Raw genomic sequence first — 21,847 nt, forward strand, 5'->3', positions numbered from 1 at the left:
ATCAAAACAGGATTGCGTTCTTATTAGGTTGGTTAATTGGGGGGAAATTCCGCGTTGCCTGTTACAGGTGAGGACCTCTGCCGACAAACAGCTGTACCATCTGTTTCTGAGAGACAAGTTATCTGTGACCCGCCTCTGGAAGGCAGGCCTTCTTCTGGATGGCGTCAGACTCCCAGCTTATAGTAACGTGTACTCCGCTGCAGTAATGGAGTACGCTAACTCCAGGGAGCTAAATTATTAAAATATATAATAAAATTCAGGTCAATACACAAACTTTATTTAGATGTTAAAATTTAAAATTGTAGTGAATGAAGGCGCTCTATTGTAACATCGTTGTAGCGATGAATGGCGCAAATTTTAAATTTTAAATTTTAACATCTAAATAAAGTTTGTGTATTGACCTGAATTTTATTATATATTTTAATTATAAAACACAAACATGACGCATTTAAACCAAGAGCTAAATTATCTTCAGAAAATAGTAGCAATAGATGTATTTTGGGACTCAACATTTCACGAGGGTCCATATTTGAGCAATACCTGACAAAAGCTCTGTTTATTCAAGACATAATTCAATATTGACCTTAGGTTTTGCGACTAAAGTTTCGTGTTCATTTCTCGTCGTTGTCATATAATTTTACGTGTCCAGTCCGTCTAATCCACGATTTCATTTGCCTGATACAATTTCGTAAACGGTTGAAGTTACGAAGTTCCATATTATGAAATGTATTTTTAGGTCTACACGATTTAAGTATTATTTATTTTCAGTTCCAGAGACAAGCTTTAGATGGTACAGTTTCTTTAAATTAAAAAATCAGACGCTGTGTTATGTTACATAATAAACTTATCGTAAAAAAAACGTGCTTTAATTTGGTCCAAGAATTGCCACACTCATTATCCGCTGATTAATTGTACAGATGCATTCTTTGTGTGTTACTGTACTTGTGAAAAGGCTGTAGACCACACGTTGGGCCCTCCACCCGGAATTAACTCAAATTACGTCATCCTACAGAACTTCAGAGACAGAACCATCCGGGCTCCAGGCTCCATAATGTACAACGTGAAACCTGTCCAAATATTAATAACCTTATATCTTAATTAAGCTTAATTATGTTAAGAAGTTTTATAATGTTATGGTTTTTCAAAGAAAACCGTCACATCCACAGCCAGTTCAATCCAATCTGTACCTTCATATCGTGTTTACGTAAAATACATTATCAATATATTTCTTCCTCGCTAAAGCTGGCTTCTAATGAAACACGAAAGTAAGACAGAATACTTTGTTTCAGTTTTTAAATGTTAACCGAAATACCACGGCTAACACACGTTTGTACATCCATTTCATCCTGATGTATTTTGGTTTTACCGATGAGCTAATTTCCATCCTCACATCCACCCCGCCTAAAATACTGTATCTTAAAACGGTTTGTTGGTTATGTTAATAGCGCCGTCTTTTGTTTCAAGTGATTCATTCGGAATCCATCCGGTAGGAGCTCTGCTGCTGTTAACCTGTCTGACCTTCCCCCCTGAAGCCAGCAATTTTAACAAGCTAGATTCCACTTCTTACTACTCCTGCCTTAATTATTTTCTCGGAGCTCTGTAATGCACTATAACCACTTAACATTATAAGACGAACGATGATGAAGTTTAATAAAAAAGTGAAGAGGGAATAGAAACAAAAAGGCATCTGGTATCCACCCTTACCCCCAGAACTAATAACACTTCTGGAACTGGAGAGTTTTCAACCCTGATACTTATTTATTCATAGAATATACTTACGATCGCCAATGCAGCTTCAGATACTAAAAAAAATAATTATAGAGGGAGATATTTAATTCAAAATTTGTGGGATAATTACTAAAATCTGTGAACCCTGTCAACTACTTCGTAGGAAATTTAAATTACGTCATGGCATCTACTTAAGTTATTTAATAATTCCAGCGTCGTAAATGCGTATCTCAAGACAGAAAGTTCAATGTTTGCTTTCTTGGCGTCAACGAGAATGGTATGGTTTGATTGTTAAACCTCGATAGCGGTTTCCCCCCCTGTTAAAAACGGTGGTAAGTATATGTGCCACATACTTAAATATTCACTAACTATTCATTTTACCCATAGAGTGCATTCACGTCTTTCATATAGCGATTATTTCTTTAAACAGCGTTAACCAGTTGATCCCTGTAATGGTGAAGAGTTGTGTTTACTTCGCGGTACGGGCTGAATTCTTAAATATTATGTACGCAGTGCGTGTCTCATTATAAACAGCGATTATTTCCTTAAACAGCGTTAACGATTTGATCTTTGTGTTGGTGAAGTGTAGTGTTTTCTTCGCGGTACGGACTCTCTGTTTAAATATTATGTACGTAGCGCGTGTCTCATTATAAACAGCGATTATTTCCTTAAACAGCGTTAGCCAGTTGATCTTTTGTAATGGTGAAGTGTTGTGTTTTCTTCGCGGTACGGGCTGGATTATTAAATATTATGCACGCAATGCGTGTCTCATGATAAACAGCGATTATTTCCTTAAACAGCGTTAACCAGTTGATCTTTTGTAATGGTGAAGTGTTGTGTTTTCTTCGCGGTACGGGCTGGATTATTAAATATTACGCAGATGAAAAATTGAGAGAGTGGGTGGGTTTAAAGGAAGTTCAGGCTGACTTCCAAAGTAACAAGCAGACACGCTCGGCATGAAGTTGCCACAAATTACAAATTAACCTTTAAAAGTCACGAAAAAATATTTTACGTTGTTTTCGCGTGGGGTTATAGAAGTGACTCTAATTGGTCTTGATCATGCATTATGAAGTCACAAGATGCATAAATCGTAGTTCTGTTCGCGTGGTCTCAAACCCTCCAATTTATATGTCTGTTACGCCTAAAACTTCTTTTGATTTAGTGCACAAATGGTTAAACTTGCTTCAAAATGTTATGTAGTGAGGCACGATTTCTCGGTACGTGATAACAATTTGAGAAAGTTTCGAGGTGGGGCCGATGTTCCACTGAGGACCTGCAATCTCTTTCTCTTTTCCAGGTCTCCAAACAACTCAACGCTTACTTACTTCGTATTCATGACATCTTCGAACTTAACCTCAAAATTCTGAGTTTTCTCAGACTTTATATGATCGTCAATGTTGTCAAAGGCTCTGCGTGTTATGAAAGACAGTCAATGTGTTTCAAAATTCTGTAAGAACTTCTTATTTCATTATTATTTTATATTTATAAAGAAATGGTAAGAATTATCCCCGAATAAAATTTCGTAGTAATACGTGACGTACTTTTTTTCCACCCATTTAGCACGATCCAGTAAAACAATCAGATTTTGCTGTAAGTTTCACAATAAAAACTTTATAAGCATTGATTCCTTGATCCTTACCTTTATGTGTGTCATGCGATGATAGTAGAGGTTGGAGCTGGCAGTGAAACGTTTGCCACACACCTGGCACTGGTGTGGTTTTTCCCCGCTGTGGATGCGTCGATGTGTGTTGAGAGAACTCGATGTGGAGAACCCTTTGCTGCAAACGAGGCACACGTGTGGCTTCTCACCTGAGCACAACATTTATATGTTATAGGCTGTGAAGTTCGCCGACCGTGGGGGCTGTCAGAGTATAATTTAAAAGCAGTGAAACAGAGACGCAGTCTTCAGAATGGAATATTAATACGAACCTCATTTAAAGATTCTGAAAATGTATGACGTAAGGAAGTCAGATATGTAAACTTTTTCTGTATTAAATATTCATTTGATATAAAGTTGTGGTTAACCCAAAACAAAGTATCTGAGGTAATTTAACTTATCTTTGCTTTAGATAACGAAGTCTTTCTGTTCTTGCTACAGAACAACGCACATTAAGGAATTGTATGGTCAAAAACCCGTATACAATTCGCACCAAAACACGTAATGAACTTATGACGACACAGAATTATTAATATAACTAAACTGTGAATGATATTAATGTAATTAAAGTAAGCGGGAAATAAAACAAAAGGAAAAAAGAAGAATCAGCAGATAAAATGGAAGAACGCAGAGGGAGACAGGCGATTGGATTTTGCTGGCTCAGGACAGGGACCAGGGCTAACTGGTTAGTTGGTTAGTTAGAGGGAGAGAGAGAGGGGAAAGAGAGAGAAACTATGGATTAAAGAAAGAAGAAAGAAGGGAGGAGACATGGACAGATGTCGGAACCTAACCTAACCTAACCTAACCTAAACTAACCTAACCTAACATAACCTAACCTAAAGTAACCTAAACTAACCTAACCTAACATAACCTAACCTAACGTAACCTAACCTAACCTAAAGTAACCTAAACTAACCTAACCTAAAGTAACGTAAACTAACCTAACCTAACCTAACCTAACCCAACACAACCTAACCTAACCTAAAGTAACCTGACATAACCTAACCTGACATAACCTATCCAATCCTAACCTAACCTAACCTAAAGTAACCTAACCTAAAGTAACCTAACCTAAAGTAACCTAACCTAAAGTAACCTAAAGTAACCTAACCCAACACAACCTAACCTAACCTAACATAACCTAACGTAACCTAACCTAACCTAAAGTAACCTAAACTAACCTAACCTAAAGTAACGTAAACTAACCTAACCTAACCTAACCTAACCCAACACAACCTAACCTAAAGTAACCTGACCTAACCTAACCTGACATAACCTATCCAATCCTAACCTAACCTAACCTAAAGTAACCTAACCTAAAGTAACCTAACCTAACCTAACCTAACCCACCGGTGTGCGTTCGCATGTGCCTCTTGAGTAACGACGGTCGGTCGAACGCCTTGCCACAAACTTCGCACGGAAGTAGCGTCCTCTCGCCCCGTGGTGGGCGGGATTTGGGCGAGGGCTGGAGCAGGGTAGCGCAGGCGTCGTGACGTAGCGTGTCCAGGAGATCGCCGGCCGAGGACGCGGCAGATGACAGCGACTCACCAGATACTGACTTGCGCTCATCAGTGTCGCCACCGCTGGGAGGTGAGGAGGAGATGAAGACCCGGGACAGCAGAGACATCGAGAGGTCCAGCGGGGAGTCTGAAAACGAGGTAATACGTGGCAGTCCCCAGGGTGCTTTTACGTTACAGTTACGTCTACCTTATATTCTTAAGGCAGTCTATATTCGGGGTATTAAAACAAAATATTAAATATAAAAATGTTATCTGTTGTTTTAAGGGGGGCAAAATCTGGTCTTTCACGTTAAGGAACGGACAGAGACTGAGAAACTTTCAGAACAGAGTAATGAAGATAATATTTAGACCCCAAGACGGATGAAGAACGCAATATAATGACCACTTCCATGATTTGTGTTTATCACGACGTATAATCATGGCGATCAAATCAATTAGGATGATATGGGCGTGGCAAGGGGAAATGAGAGATGCGTACAAATTTTTTTTCTGGAACGCCTGAAGGGAGATCACTTGGAAGACCTAGGTGTGTATGGAAGGATAATATTAAAATTTATCTTAAGAAAATATGTTACATGTCCGAATCCAGATTTAAACCGGGTACCTCCCTCAGACATAGACCGGATTCAGTATTGCATTATTCATCATCTGAAATTTAACTTGTTTGTTAATTCTGTACTTTGTTAATAAGCGTCCAAGTTCATAGTAAGGCAGTAATTAAATTAAATTAATCTATTAATCTATGTATTTAATCAGTTGATCAGTCCGTCGAACATTTATCAATTTATCCACTCATTTATTTACCCAACCAGTTCCTTCCGAAGAGACAGCCTACATTAAAATGTTTATTACGTCATAATATCAAACACTTTTCCCTTCTTTCATGCGATACACATCACTAGGCGATATTACAAATTTCCCCCGTCTTGAACAGGCCTGAAATACATTGGTAATCTGGAAGAATCAACGTATATAAACATCGCATAGCGACAAAGACCACAAACAATGAGCGTCCAAGCAACCGAGAGTTTGAGAAGGGCCTTCAGAATTCAAAGAAGCGGCCTTGTTACTAGTTTGGTAACCATAACAACCTGGTACGCTGTAGCCAATAAACGCGAGCAGAATTCCCTGGCCGCTATCAATTTCCCTTCAGACAGCTATCATCAAAACAGATGAGCCCATTGTATTACGAGAATGTGAGAACAAGGTTATCATTCAACAAAGCGATGTACAGTCCCGAACAAAATGAAATGACTGGAAGTTTGCTCACAGATACCCTTCTCCTTTATATAACGGGCATTTGACGAGAAATATTTGGAGCTAACAGAGGTTAATTCAGTATAAAAACAAACCAAATAACATTAGACGGGTATTATGAATAGCACGCATAGTATGTTTATAAATACATACAAAATTTTGGTCGTGAAACCTCAAGGTAACACTGGAGACAGAAACTTAGACGGGAGGATAATATTAAAATTGGTGTTATAATAATGTTAAGTTACGAATTTGTAAGATATTGTAGGTGAGTCATATTGTGATTTTATTTAAAAATAGTATTAAAATATATTAAAATTGTCCGTCAATCACAATAAAGTAATATAAGATAATTAAATGGTTAAAATATTATTAAATGTTCCATATGTAAATCGAGTACTCGATACGGAACAAAGGATAATATTTTAACCATTTAATTATCTTATATTACTTTATTGTGATTGACGGACAATTTTAATATATTTTAGTTACGAATTTGATTCAACTGGCTCATACATAGTTCAAGTTTTGCAGTAGGTTAATCCAGCAAAGGGTCGTTGGTTTCCACAGAAGTGTTGAGACCACGTTTCAAACAGAGGAGACGTAACTTGTCGGCTTCTGTAGCTGCACTCAGTTCAGTGTGAACCGACCTTGTCCACCTGCTCTAACACACACCCAAGCTGGGAGGAATTTCTTCACAGCTACCGTCGAGGCTTCTGAAGCCACCGCCTGGCGTTTTAGACGAATGCAGATTTTCATTCGTACACAATCGAGCCACGGTATTTATTTATTTATTATTTTATTTAGTGTTCTGTCTGAGGACAGGTCCATATGAACAGGATCCTTCCATCCTTTTCTCGGACTGGGACCTGTTCATATACGTTCTTGGCAGATGATCCAGAAGTGGTTTGCCATTGCCTTCTTCTGTGTGTGAATGGAGTAATTGTTGGGATGCCACGGAGGAAAACTCCGTGTTGCCTAGACCACGGCCTTGCCCAACACAAGTTATAAATTCGGGCACCGCCGGGAATCGAACCCGAGACCCCCAGGATTACAAGGCCAGCGTTCTAACCGCTAGACCACCTCATCTTATTATTATTTAGTGTTCTGTCTGACGACAGGTCCATATGAACAGGATCCTTCCATCCTTTTCTCGGACTGGGACCTGTTCATATACGTTCTTGGCAGATGATCCAGAAGTGGTTTGCCACCGTGGCTCATTCGATAATACCATGATATTAATAAAAAGTTTAATGAACATCGGTCTTTTTTATCAGTGGGGACACACGAAAATACGTTTGGCTTTACTTTGAAAGTAAAGCAAGTTGATATATACCAGTGATTGAAATAGCCCCTAAAGAAACAAATGAAAGCGGTCGTCGATTAAGGTTTCCATAGCAGCGCGTTCTGCTGGACAGCACAATAGAGCGATGTATGCTAAAACTATGTATCCATGGGCATTTCTGGCGGGCGGCGGGAGGGGACTACATAAAACGGTATGCCAACATTATACCGCGATCTATAAAAAAAAAAAAAAAAAAAAAACGCGTATGTCTCTCTGCTGAGAAGCCATTTTGTTTGAACTCTTACCGACAGTAAAGTCTATTCAGAGCACCTGAAAAACGGATAGATAATATTTATTGCAGTCTTCAAAATGATTTTTTGTTTTGCTGAGCGTTGTGGGAATGGTGGTACTGAACCCAAAGAGCGAATTAACCAGATAAATCTTCACTCAAAACCTCGAGTTACCACCAAATTCAAAAGCGTCGTGATATTACTTAAGTGTTAAGCTTAATTATTTGTAATTCTGTTGACAATCAATGACTTTTCATTTTGCATACATTGAAATTAACGTGTTTCGTATGACTTTAAACACAAACAGCGATTATTTCCTTAAACAGCGTTAACCAGTCGATCTTTGTAATGGTGAAGTGTTGTGTTTTCTTCGCGGTACGGACTGAATGTTTAAATATTATGTACGCAGTGCGTGTCTCATTATAAACAGCGATTATTTCCTTAAACAGCGTTAACGATTTGATCTTCGTAATGGTGAAATGTGGTGTTTACTTTGCGGTACGGACTCTCTGTTTAAATATTACGTACGTAGCTCGTGTCTCATTATAAACAGCGATTATTTCCTTAAACAGCGTTAACCAGTCGATCTTTGTAATGGTGAAATGTGGTGTTTACTTTGCGGTACGGACTCTCTGTTTAAATATTACGTACGTAGCTCGTGTCTCATTATAAACAGCGATTATTTCCTTAAACAGCGTTAACCAGTTGATCTCTGTAATGGTGAAGTACTGTGTTCTCTTTGCGGTACGTACTGAATATTTTATAATACAAACAAAACGGAATTATTGCTACGTGACTGTTCCAATTCTAATAATTATTTCAGAGATATTATAAAATTTATTGAGATACGTCTGGAATTACTTCATCAAATATATATTGTACCCACACAAATACTGTTCCAATCAGCTGGACGCCAACACATTACAGCTCCGCCTATAACTTTGGATTAGAATGAACAGATAAATTAACCCCTAAATATTACTTAAATGTCCAGCGTGTACCTTGCGTAGGTTGTAAACAAGTATGTAAGGCTTATAAAGTCTGCTGAGGGGAGGATTTAATGACAGTGGCTATAGATAGACCTACATTTTAAAAAAACATCTTTACAAGACATTAATAATCAACCCTCTGTATGCTGTAAAAGTGAGACTATTTATTACTCGGATTAATTCAGTATAACATATAACCTCTGAAAAAGACGGTGAAAGGAGAGGGAAATTTATAATGTAATAAACAATATATCATAATTTAAATGACGATGTTGATTAACGATTAAACTCGCAAACTCATTTGCATAAATACAACATAAAGGAATATTTCAAAAACCAAAATTACAAAAGATATATTTTTCATTATGCGGAAAAATAAAAAGATTTCAGAATAAAGATGAAAAGACAGATTTGTCAATTCGAACAGAGTTTCTGTTTTTGAAAAGTTAAATAGGTTGATGGGATACATTCTGAGGCACCCGGGATTGGTTAATTTGGTAATGGAAGGAACAGTTGAAGGGAGGAATTGTAGGGGGAGACAAAGATTGAAATACGTGACGTAGATTTTTGAGGACGTGAGCTGCAAAATAATATGTGGAAATGAAGAGATTGGCGTAACATAGACGAAAATGGAGTACCACATCAAACCAGTCGAAAGACTGATGACAAACAAACAAACAAACAAATTGGATAGACACGTGACTGTAAATTATAAATTCAGACAAATATGGAAGTGATCGAGGTCTCGTGTATTCCTAGAGGGCGTTAATAACACCAAGAAAAACTTCAGTTTTCATAACCACAATAAACGGGATTCAAACTTGGTACCTTCAGGACGTGGACCAGACGCCTTACCGCTGAGCAAACCCACTTGATGCTTCTAAGGAGAATCGGATATTAGGTTAGGTTGACACTTAAAAGGAATTTATAACGATACGTTGTTTCTAGACGGACATGAAAACGGATATAATCAGCCGACGTCGGCAAGATTTTAAAAGCGAAACATTTCAGTAATGCCCATGTGCATTACCGGCTTAAAATATTGCGCATGTCCGCTGGGACCAAGGAATTCTAAAGTCTATTGTTTTTGGTCTTATAACGTCGAGGAATGTCGTGAGCTATTCCGCGCATGCTCTGTCATTCAATATCTTTTCGGATGTTTAGAATATTATTCCCTGTATGTTGGAGAATAGGTGAGCTTACATTGTGTAAACCACAAAGTGTACCATAAATATAACCACTGCCCACACTTGTAAATAACTTCTTACCTGTTCCCGGCTTACAATCCTACTTTGTGACATTTTTTTAAGGATCTCGCAGCAGTGACGATGGTCTGAGTTGGGCCCCTAACATACCGACGTTTCGGCGAAACATAAACTGCTTGACAGGTCACAAAGACCAACCAATAAACTATTTCAGTAACGCATAAAAGACCAATCAATACGAAAGAAAATTTAGTTCAATATACAGTTGAGAAGCAGATCACGGAAAAGTCGTATTTTTTAGAAATAAAAAGGAAGACTCAAAATCTGTTACACCACAAGACTCATTTAACAACTTTATATATATATATATATATTTCCTCCCTTTTACAGTTAACTTCCTTTCAGAAAGACAGACGATAATATTTCTTTTCTGGGACTCAACAGTTCATAAGCCTGTTAACAAAAGCTTAATACTAAAACATTTCATAAGTCAGTTCATTATCAATAAACGTCAATCACTGAACTTCGTGGTTAAATGATATCACTTCTGCTTCGTATTCGGAAGGTCCCAGGTTCAATTCTCTGCCCGGAGACCGGCTACCCCGACTGAGATATTTTGTTTTCCTCAGTCTCTCCAAGTAAATGCCTTTTCCTTCCAGATCCTTTCCAGTTCACTATTATTCTCTCATCAGACGCTATATAATCGTTAAGTAAACTATAAATAATAAATGTTAATCATCGGGCAACAAGGTTTCTGAACCTGAGGGACAAACGTGTTGGAAAAGATATCATGAGTTCATAATGTCTATCGTCATGGCAACAGAGGTGATAAGCTAGGAACAACAATAATATCATGACCTTGATGCAGTCGGTATGTCACGTGCTACTGGTAGTGAACACTTCGGCCACGTACAGAACGCACGTCGTTAATGATAGGGATGTACGGGCCAATGCTATGTAAATACAAAGCATGACTCTGTGATTTCACGAGACGCAATTCGTTCAAGCATCGGTTCTCCAAAGTCATCAACAAAAATAAATAAATAAACATCCCACCGCACCTCAACACTTTTTTTTCGCTATTAAAAATGTGTAAACAAACAATTTATCCGTGTCTCGTCCAATGAGGAAAGTTCCAGAACCCCGGATAAAAAAAAATGTATAGGTCAGAGATTTGTTGTTTTATTTTCCGGAGACGAGAATTTCAATCTACAGAGAAGTCTCGTGAGTGACGAATCACAACAAACAATTGAACCTCGTTAACTTCCCTCTGGCTGCCGTGATGGAACCACCTCACACTTCTCCGTCGTCATGGAGACCGTAATTATTTGTTGCCTGAACCAATCAGAAGCGCTTTTCATTGTTCATACAACTTCTGTTAGATTATGGGGTTATTTCAGAATACAAAACGCCTTCGAAAGACGTCCACGTCTTCTTAATTTCATATCTACAAGCAAAAGTGAGGAGAGCTCGTGTCTGTCCGTATGCTTATTCTATGAAACTACTAGATTTCGATGAAATTTAGTATGAACGGCGTACCCTAAGAGTTCAGATGAAAATTTGTTTAATACTTCCAGTACGCCGTAACTTTGTTTCACCTCTAATTTATAATTTTTAGCCTATAAACACATTAATTGTTATATATTAAATCTTGTCCGTCTAATCACAATAAATTCTTATTAAATATTTAGGAACTGAAACATGTCGTGAAACATGAAAAATGATGGTCTAATGTAAATCGAATATAATTCGATAAAGAACATCATTTAATATTTTAAATATTTTTAAATGTTAATTATTGTAATATTTTAATATTTAATAAGAATTTATTGTGATTAGACGGACAAGATTTAATATATACTTATTATATCACAATATGACGCAACTTTACCATCTTACATTAATTGTTATCCGATCAATAACCTCCCTGGTAACAGAATCTAGATGTTTAAGCATGTTTAATACGTCTACGCAACTGGATATGATGCTAAATCACTTTAAGCCATCTACAATACTCTAACATTACTTCCCTGCGATCAATCTTAATATTATCCTCCCTTTTATTCTTGGTCTTTCAAGTGAGTGTTTTACAACGGTTCAATATCCAACTTTATGAGGTCCTCCGACCTGGAGGACATATTTGATGTCACAAAGCATTTACAGCAATTGGTACACCATCTTAAAAGAAGCAAGCAACGTACAATAACTGCGTCTTACCTTCCAGGATTGTGTCCATGGTACGCCGATACAGGGAGTTTCGAAGATAATGGACCGCTGGCATAAACAAGACTTCCTCGTGCCGTTCTGGGAGGAAATACACGACAAGTTCGGAATTTGCAGGAATACTCTTCACGGCTTCATAAAGCGGTTCTCCTGAGAACACAAGACACCGTACATTACGGGGCTAGTGTGCCACTACACGTGATTGAATAACATTATAATAGGTTTAACAATTTTCATGATACAAACGTGATATATCGATCTGAAGTCGGTCCGTCATCCATGTACATCTCTGACATGTGGGGGTTATCAATGAACACAAAAGTGTGCTGACCGAGTCGCTAAGATAATGCTTTAAAAGTCTAAAATAAAATGTCTTTTGACTGAAATCGCTTGGCAAATGGTTGCTGTGTAAGAACACTTGTTAATTTAAGTTAAGTAAAATTACTTTAAGCCAACTTATTTTTGGAAAAGATTACCAAGGAGTGTGCATGTAGGCAGGAACTATTTTTTATTAAAATTCACTCACTTATCAAAATACATTTATTTTATTTTTAATTATATCCACTTAAGTATGGTTTTTCGAAGACAGGTTTGTGATCAAACATTTTAGAGGGTCATTTTTATAAAACATCTGCACGTGTTTCGGTCAAACAGTGATTAGAATAGTCTAAAGGAGCAAATATTCATTCGTCTCTTACCTTTAACCTTTGTACCGATGAGATTCACCTCGTCACTGTAAGTGGAAGCAGCACGCAAGAATCGAACCCAGTTGCAGTGACGTACACGGCGTCGATCCACCTCCGTGATCTCGTCATAACAACCGAATCGGTGCCGAATCTGTAATACAAACAACGCCACTGTTTTTTTTTTGCATATATTTAGTTGATGTTAGACAAATTATTAAAATTATTCTGTTCCTTTCACACGCGGGTTTCAATCTCTTGCAGTTACCACCTGCTCAGCAATGCCTAAATATCACGCTACCTGCTGTTTTGTTCTTGTACCAAACGAGGTCCTTCGCCCTAGAAAAACCGATGTAAAACCCGAATCAGTGCAGTACAAATCCCTACAATCCCGCTATGTTTACAGGGTAGATTAGGTTAGGTTAAATCAGATTAATCTAGGTTAGGATAGGTTAGGTTAAATTAGATTAATCTAGGTTAGGTTAGATTAGGTTATATTAATCTAGGTTGGGTTAGGTTAGGTTATGTTAAATTAGATTAATCTAGGCTAGGTTAGGTTATATTAATCTAGGTTGGGTTAGGTTAGGTTATGTTAAATTAGAATAATATAGGTTAGGTTAGGTTAGGTGTGGTTATATTAGCTTAAGCTAGGTTAGGCTAGGTTAGGTTAAATTAGATTAATCTAGGTTAGGTTAGATTAGGTTATATTAATCTAGGTTGGGTTAGGTTAGGTTATGTTAAATTAGATTAATCTAGGTTAGGTTAGGTTAGGTTATATTAATCTAGGTTGGGTTAGGTTAGGTTATGTTAAATTAGAATAATATAGGTTAGGTTAGGTTAGGTGTGGTTATATTAGCTTAAGCTAGGTTAGGCTAGGTTAGGTTGAATTCGGTTAAGCTAAGTTAAGTTAGGTTATATTTGGTTTGATTAGGTCAGGTTAAGTTGGGTAAGGTTAGGTTGAGTTAGGTTATGTGAAGTCACGTTAACACGAGGGTAACATTGAGCTAGATTTGGTTACGTGAATTACGACAGGCAAAAATATTTTTCTTTTTTACCAAACCCTTACCAAATTTTCAACGAACTATGTGCAGGCCCTGTTAAGTCAGTATATTGGGAAGGTTAGTTTTGCTTAACGACGGAAATGTGTTTGTACTGCAGTCGGGACTGATCGCCGTAAGGAAACGCATTGCCTTATGTGCGCATGTACTCACAGCAAATCAAAGAATAAAGGATAAAGCTGTTCTTGTGTCCGAAGCATCTTATCACAAACACGTATAGAGTAATTGAGATAGAATCTCCACGCGTTTTTAACTTCGATCATGGAGGAGAGTTGTGTAATATTCCGGCCGCCTTAACCCCTTGAGAGGTACCCAGCACCTATTAGACACGATATGAAGAAACAGCCTAGACGCGGCGGTAAAAATACAAAGGTTCCTTCCGGAAATCGAACCCAGAACTTTACTGAGCCAAGTCATTTGTAGCAACTTTGCGAACATGTTTCTAGCAATGTTCTGAGTACATAATAAATCGCTAGAATCATCAGATAAAATTTCAGCAGGTGATTATACGGAATTCTTTAACAACCGCAGTGCACGTTATCAGAATTAGCCAAAGTTCTTCCTCGCACCAGGTGCCCACAGCGTGGCCTGACCCTATCATATCTGTTGTGTTGTTCCGCGCGAATAATACAACAACGAGATGTCATGTATTGTTCTACAATAATGAAAAATAACCCCAAATTGCTGTAGCAGCAGGCAGATCATTTCTCTACCGCCTCTGAAGATACCTGCTTCGGGCGGAGAAGGAGACCCCTTGGTGAGGATTCATGTACTCACAAAGATGTCGATGATAGAGATGAATGCTTACTGATATATTGTATACGTGTAACAATAATGTATGATACTGTTTATGGCTGGACGCAGACATGAACTGAGGATTTCGTGCACCCAAAACTCCACATAAATTAAAGTCCGTGTATATAATACCAGTTGCTGCTAATCTCTGAACTTTGAGACGACGGGATAATTGATACTGAAATGTGCCCCGGGATAAAGGAACATTAGTTCACGGAATAAATCCATTATAAAAGAGAGAATGAATGGAAGGGGTTAGCAACATTTCGTTGTAAGTAATTAAAGTTTTGATCGCAGGCAGTTGGTTATTTATGCCAGAATATCAACTGCAATGGTTTACGTGTAACAAAATAACGAAAGAACATTGCATTTCAAAAGACGCACTCCGAAACAGAACGTAAGGCGTACCTTTGCTGGTTTCGCTGATTGACTGAACGACGTTGCGTCATTAATTTGCGTTTCAGTTCAGAACATGTTTGATTCTGTTCGAAAGATGTCGCATGACGAGCCAATCGGTGGACATATGTTTCATAATAAGTCAGTACAAACGAGAATTAGGAATAAAAATCTTCATAAACCAAAGACTTAGTTCAACATCTTCAGGAATGCTATGGAAGAGATATGTTCCTCCTAAACGTCGGTCATCACATACACGCGTCACAAGAAAGAAGACCACAATCAATATATCGACCGACATAACATCGCTCTGATGAAGGAAGCAGTAAGGATCTACGAAACGTTGGTAAAATATCTACCAGACTACAAAAGGCGCTTCAGCCCACAAGACAGCCATCTTCGGATCTGACACTTAACACACTTCATCGCCTCCACAGACCCAGAAGACATTCTGCAAGACGTAAGAAATGGAGAACGCATTATGAATTCAGGTGGGAACACGGAAGAGGAATTATAAGTGCTTGCAAGAGTGACGTGTAGCAAACGAAAATGACTGTAATGTGTCCACCAGAAACGTTGGAGGGAAAAAGGAAAAAAATAGTTTAAAGTCTGTATACAAACTGAGGACCGTCTGTTTCAACAGCAGATAACTTTGTTTATTGCCAATTGTCATTCTCTGTTTGTCAGGCAGTCTGATTGGTATTATCAAAACAGGGAATGTCTGTCGAAAATTTCAAGAAATGTTGACAGCAAAGAGGATATTTTGTAACAAAGACTTAGTTCGGTCATTAGATAGATAATTTCGAATTACGTAACATTTGATTTTCTAAGACGTCGAGAATGTTAATGTGGTCGTTCTGGTAAACTCGTCGGTACATCTCAATTTATCGAGAGAAAAAAAACATGCTATCTCCATCTTCAGGGTTTCCGTTCTGAAGATAAAGGCAGTAAGATGGCGTTTAGCGAAGACTCCACATTGTAATGAAATCTAGAATAAGAGTTTTTAGCTTGTTAATCAGATTATAGCAGATAAGTCATTTAAAGAATTCGTCTGTCATTCTGTAACTAGGTTAAGTTAATCACTTTATTGTTTAGGAAGTTTCTTAGTAAGTCAGGCGATTGATAACTCCTCAGTCGGATAGCCATTAAACATCCAGTGACTCAGTCCTCCAGTCCAACGCACATGAAGACGCAAGGTGGACCTCGAAGGGTGTTGACTTATGTATCGCATTCATTTGCTTCTTCAAGTTACAGTAGGAGTTCAGTAGTACCTCATTGTTATACACAAGTAGCAACAATATAATAACCCGCTGATGGTTGATCAAGATGGCAACATCTCACCTCGCCCCACTTCTTTGGACTGTAATGAAGCGTTAAGAAACGGGTTCAAAGTTACAGGCCGGCGCGTAGGAACGCATTCAGGAAGTTATCGGCTGACAGTAACAAGTGAGTATTTTATTTAGTGTTCTGTCTGACGACAGGTCCATATGAACAGGATCCTTCCATCCTTTTCTCGGACTGGGACCTGTTCATATACGTTCTTGGCAGATGATCCAGAAGTGGTTTGCCATTGCCTTCTTCTGTGTGTGAATGGAGTAATTGTTGGGATGCCACGGAGGAAAACTCCGTGTTGCCTAGACCACGGCCTTGCCCAACACAAGTTATAAATTCGGGCACCACTGGGATTCGAACCCGAGACCCCCAGGATTACAAGGCCAGCGTTCTAACCGCTAGACCACCGTGGCATAATAACAAGTGAGTACCACAAACTAAGTATCCGACGAACAAACATTACTCAGTTAACTCACTACCTTACTAAGTCACTAGCTGACTGATTAACCACCTAAGTCAGTAACTGACCTACTAAATAATCAGCCAACAAACAAAGAACTACTTTGTAGAATTTGAAGTTTTCACGACGGTGAGATTGAAGATGTCCGTCTTCTGGGTTTATTGCGCCGTGTAGTCTGGTAGAAGTTTCAGAGATCCTTGCGACTCATCGCCCTGATGATGGAGGCAGGAAGGATCTCTGAAACGTCAGTAAAACTCCTACCAGACTACACTGCGCTATAAACCCAGAAGACAGACATCTTCCCATACGTTCAGTTTTAACATCTTCTCATCTACGCCCAGATATTACTAATCGCCTTCTTTCCGTAGACTTCCCAACAAAAAATTTTCACACATCTCTAAACTTTCCTATGCCCCGCCCATATACTTTTTAATTTGCTGAATTACATAATATTTGGCGAAGAGTATCAGTTTATCACCACGAATAATGCACTTGTAATTAACCTCAACGTATTGAGACGAAGTCATGTTCCATGAAGATAAACAAAATTCCGTCTCCTCTTCAACGATAATACGAAACGCTTTTGAGACTGTGGGGGTCAGTAATCTTCTGCAGAACACAAACTCTTCCGAGCATCCTCTCCACTCGTAGAAAGAGACAGAGACTCAGATGTTTCCTTGGGTTTTATCCCGTTATAATTAACCTTGAAGGCATTATAAATCGGCAGAAATACCACGATAATTTCTTTTTAGTGTGCTCGAATCGGTCGGTACTTCCTCCAGCCACACTCTTGCTGTCTCCAACTGCACAGTAGAGTTGATCAGTCTGTATTATACACAAGAACAGATTCCACTGAGTATACTTCACCACCATGTGGAAGGAGAGAAGAAACGAAGTCCGATGAATGGGTATAATTAATGCAAGATGCTGCCTTAAGCTACTGGCAGACAGCTTGGGGTCCACAGACCTCAGGAGACTACATAATCAAAAGGGAGCGGTCGAAATTTTATATAATATAATAACTGAAATCACATCAATATATGCATAGAATGCTTCACAACGCCATAATATATTTGTTGTAGAGGATATTAATAATAATTCGATTCCCGGCGGTGCCCGAATTTATAACTTGTGTTGGGCAAGGCCGTGGTCTAGGCAACACGGAGTTTTCCTCCGTGGCATCCCAACAATTACTCCATTCACACACAGAAGAAGGCAATGGCAAACCACTTCTGGATCATCTGCCAAGAACGTATTTGAACAGGTCCCAGTCCGAGAAAAGGATGGAAGGATCCTGTTCATATGGACCTGTCGTCAGACAGAACACTAAATAATAATAAATATAAAATATATATAAAACAACTTTAACTGCCTTGGTACATAATCATAGACGTTTAATGTGTTTGAAAGTAGTTGGTAATAAAATGATTCTTTGTATTTAATACTGCTAAGTACGAAACGATATAAATGTCCTTGTGGGTTAAGTTTTAATGTTTCAGCATAAAATCACTTATTGTCCAATGATCTCACCAAATGAATAACAATCACTTATGTTCATTGAATTATTCAAGTGAACAATAACGATCACTTTTTTAAAAATTAATCCTTTAAATTATCTTTTGAATTAAATTATTGAATCTTACATTATTCAAAGCTACTTCAACTTCAAAGACTAAAATACATGGGATGAAGATTTGAACTATCAATTTCATCTACTGCAGAGTTTAAACAAAATCACAAATCTTGCTACCCAGCATCCCGGCAGAGGTTGGAACCTACCCGAGTACCAATTTATTATCACCGCAACAGCAAAGTGAGATGTTGTAGCGCAGAGCCGTGTAGACTTTTGGTGCTTACTGTACCTACTGTAGCTTATAACAGAGGGAGATTCTGAGTCTCATAAAGCCACTAATTATCTTTCCATTACTACACAAGGCCTGACGCTGGCTTCACTGCATACTTGATAATGCTCCTGCTCAGGATAATGAAAATGTTGGCCCGGTCATCAGCCAGACTGGACCAAACACGACATAGTCACAACGCGCATCCTCCGTAGCACAAAATATGTTAGTAATATCGAATCGAATGAGAGTATTTGTTACGTGGTTTACTCTACAAAAGAAGAAGGAGGTCACGGAGAGAAAAATTGGATCTCAAAAATTGAAACGCGACCAACATAAGACGAAAATTGTACACCCATAACTTTAAAACTCGTAATCTATCCTTCGCCTAAAGTTGAAGCGGACATTTAAGATTAATGGGATTTATAAAATGCATAGTCTAATGACAAAGATGCATATATAATTTTAGTCCAAACATCTCAAGAAATAAAATATCGCTTTTGACAATGGAATCAGATGACATAAGAATTCTTACAAAGATTTGGAATAAATTCAGCTGATTCAGGACAAAGTAAAGTGTTGGGATGCACAATGTAATGGAACTTCCAGCTGAATCAGAGTTTGTAATTTCTTTAAAAGTTGAATAAATGTAATTTTTTGAAGCGGGACCTGGCATCACTGACTTGGTTATGAGAATGTGTGTTTATTGAATGATGCCTTATAAGTCACACAATGTCAAATGGAAGAACTGAATTGGATAATGAATTCGGAAACCCGTATAAGGAAGCAGTGGTGGTTCAAACAAAGACATTACCCCAGACGTTTCACGGAGAAACTGGGGAAAATGACGAAAACCTAGTGTTAGAAAAGCCGGTGTCTGGGGTATGAAGAAAATCCCACTCGGACTAAAAGCTCTCCGATTTTGGCGGAGTTATATGACACTCAGACTAAAAGCTATCTGATTTTGGCGGAGTTATATGGCACTCAGACTAAAAGCTCTAATGTTGGCGGAGTTATGTGGCACTCGGACTAAAAGCTATCTAATTTTAGCGGAGTTATATGGCACTCGGACTAAAAGCTCTCTAATTTTGGCGGAGTTATATGGCACTCGGACTAAAAGCTCTATAAATTTGGCTGAGTTATGTGGCACTCGGACTAAAAGCTATCTAATTTTAGCGGAGTTATATGGCACTCGGACTAAAAGCTCTATAAATTTGGCTGAGTTATATGGCACTCGGACTAAAAGCTCTATAAATTTGGCGGAGTTATGTGGCACTCGGTCTAAAATCTCTCTAATTTTGGCGGAGTTATGTGGCACTCGGAATAAAAGCTATCTAATTTTGGCGGAGTTATGTGGCACTCGGAATAAAAGCTATCTAATTTTGGCGGAATTATATTACACTCGGACTAAAAGCTCTTGAATTCAGTAATTCCAGTCAGAGCTGCAAGAAGTGTTATTGCAACCCTGTAGGTCAGAGTAAATCACGTCATTCAGTTAAACTCCTGAGAGGATTGAATATGCTGTAAGCGTGACACACTCGACATTCCTGGTACGTAGCTGCTGATAAATTTCTCTGTCCCAATGCCCTTGTTCCACATACACAGTTATCATATAACAACGTACAAGAGAACGACAATTTAATTAGCCGGCGAGAAACTTCAATTCGCAGAAGACGGAAACAGGATTACGTTAAGTCAGCTTTTTTGTTAGAAACTGTCATTCTTCCTGAAGTGAAGTTTTCTATGCGTCAGCTTTCATCGGATGGCAATCACAGAATTACTTCACATTCCAATGTCGTTATAGAAAACGGCTGTGACACGGATTGGCTTTTATACTTCCGACGACAGTGATTTCAAGGATACAGGCACATTTAACGCCTGCAATGTTTCAACGTACATGGATACCCGACGCAGGGCGAGGCAACACATCGCTTCTTCCCTGTTGATCAGAGTTGACTTTCTCACGGTGTCGAGTATAAAAATTACTGTCTTCTGGCAGATTGCGCCGTGCTAGTTGGGTATAAAATGACAGACTTTTCAGGGGTGCTTATTGCTTCCATCATCAGGGCGCAACGTCACAAAATACAGCAGTTTTTATAACAGTCATTCATCTTTGAGTCTGGTGCAATGAAAGTAAAATCTCTCTTGTGTTTCAGCCGTCAGTGTTCTTCTCAGCGACACAGAAAATCTTCATCGGGTTGAATAAAATATGATAGAAAGAGTAAATTCATGAATCGCTGAAGGCGGTGTTCATTTCACACATGTAATATAAAACTTTTTCCTGTTATCGTATTTAATATATTTTATTTACAAATAAAACAATTGTCAGCGATGGGTTGCGTGAATTTTCGACCACCCTGTACATTCTTTTCCAATCGGGAGTCGAAGCAGACCGGTTCGCTACGGCTGTAAAGAGGAAAGTAATGTTACGATTCGATGGGACGAAATGATAAGAACATATCCAATCGTTTGTCGTTGGATAGAGGAATCTGAATCTCTTGGAGTACGTTTTAATTATTGTACGCTACTATAGAATATACAAACAGTCAAATAGGAAACTTATCCCAGCAGAGCAGTGGCAAGCCTTCACCTACGATCAAAGCTCTGACTAAATGTGGGTGATTTTCCGGGTTCTCACGGCTACAAGTATGAATATGGTTGTCTTCTGGGACGTTGAGCAGTGTAGTCCTGGTAGAAACTGAGCGACGTTTCAGAGGATCTTGGTGCCTACATCGTCCTGCTGTCTTATTGAAAAGCTGCTTGTTGCTGATTTGGTAAAGATGTCTTTCATGAAATCCGAAGGTTCAAAGTTACACGAACGCGTCATTAAAAACTGTGGCTAAAACATGTTCGGCTCTGTTTTTCCATGGTAACACTTTATGCTGTTATCTGTTCGATAATTATCATATATTTTTTATATTTCTTAGCATCTATTGCTTTTAGATATCTTCTTTTTCACATTCTAACACATTATATGAGCAAAATACAGAATTACTGGTTATGAGAGGCAGGTGGTATATGTATTTGCCAATGGGTTTAAAGGGTGGATATGCTATATATCTGGAGATATCGTTTGTCTGCCAGATGTTCAATTGAAGCGATGGGTTTTATATAAATAAATATTCTGA

General features: G+C 38.4%; 1 protein-coding gene across 2 annotated transcripts in view; it reads right to left on the reverse strand.

Moving 5' to 3' along the window:
- LOC110839780 (uncharacterized) overlaps positions 1–21,847 on the reverse strand; it is a 180,290-nt gene that overhangs the window by 65,537 nt on the left and 92,906 nt on the right. For both annotated transcript variants that reach the window (XM_087359245.1, XM_087359244.1), the window contains 4 exons: positions 12,853–12,991; positions 12,149–12,304; positions 4,736–5,032; positions 3,368–3,537 (listed from right to left, as the gene is read on the reverse strand). In XM_087359245.1, the coding sequence (XP_087215371.1) occupies positions 3,368–3,537; positions 4,736–5,032; positions 12,149–12,304; positions 12,853–12,991 (762 nt within the window). The remainder of the gene's footprint in view (positions 1–3,367; positions 3,538–4,735; positions 5,033–12,148; positions 12,305–12,852; positions 12,992–21,847) is intronic.

The sequence above is a fragment of the Zootermopsis nevadensis genome, unplaced genomic scaffold (genome assembly GCF_977971745.1).
Source record: "Zootermopsis nevadensis isolate Lab colony 2312 unplaced genomic scaffold, Znev_1.0 Znev_ptg000031l, whole genome shotgun sequence".
NCBI lineage: Eukaryota > Metazoa > Arthropoda > Insecta > Blattodea > Termopsidae > Zootermopsis > Zootermopsis nevadensis.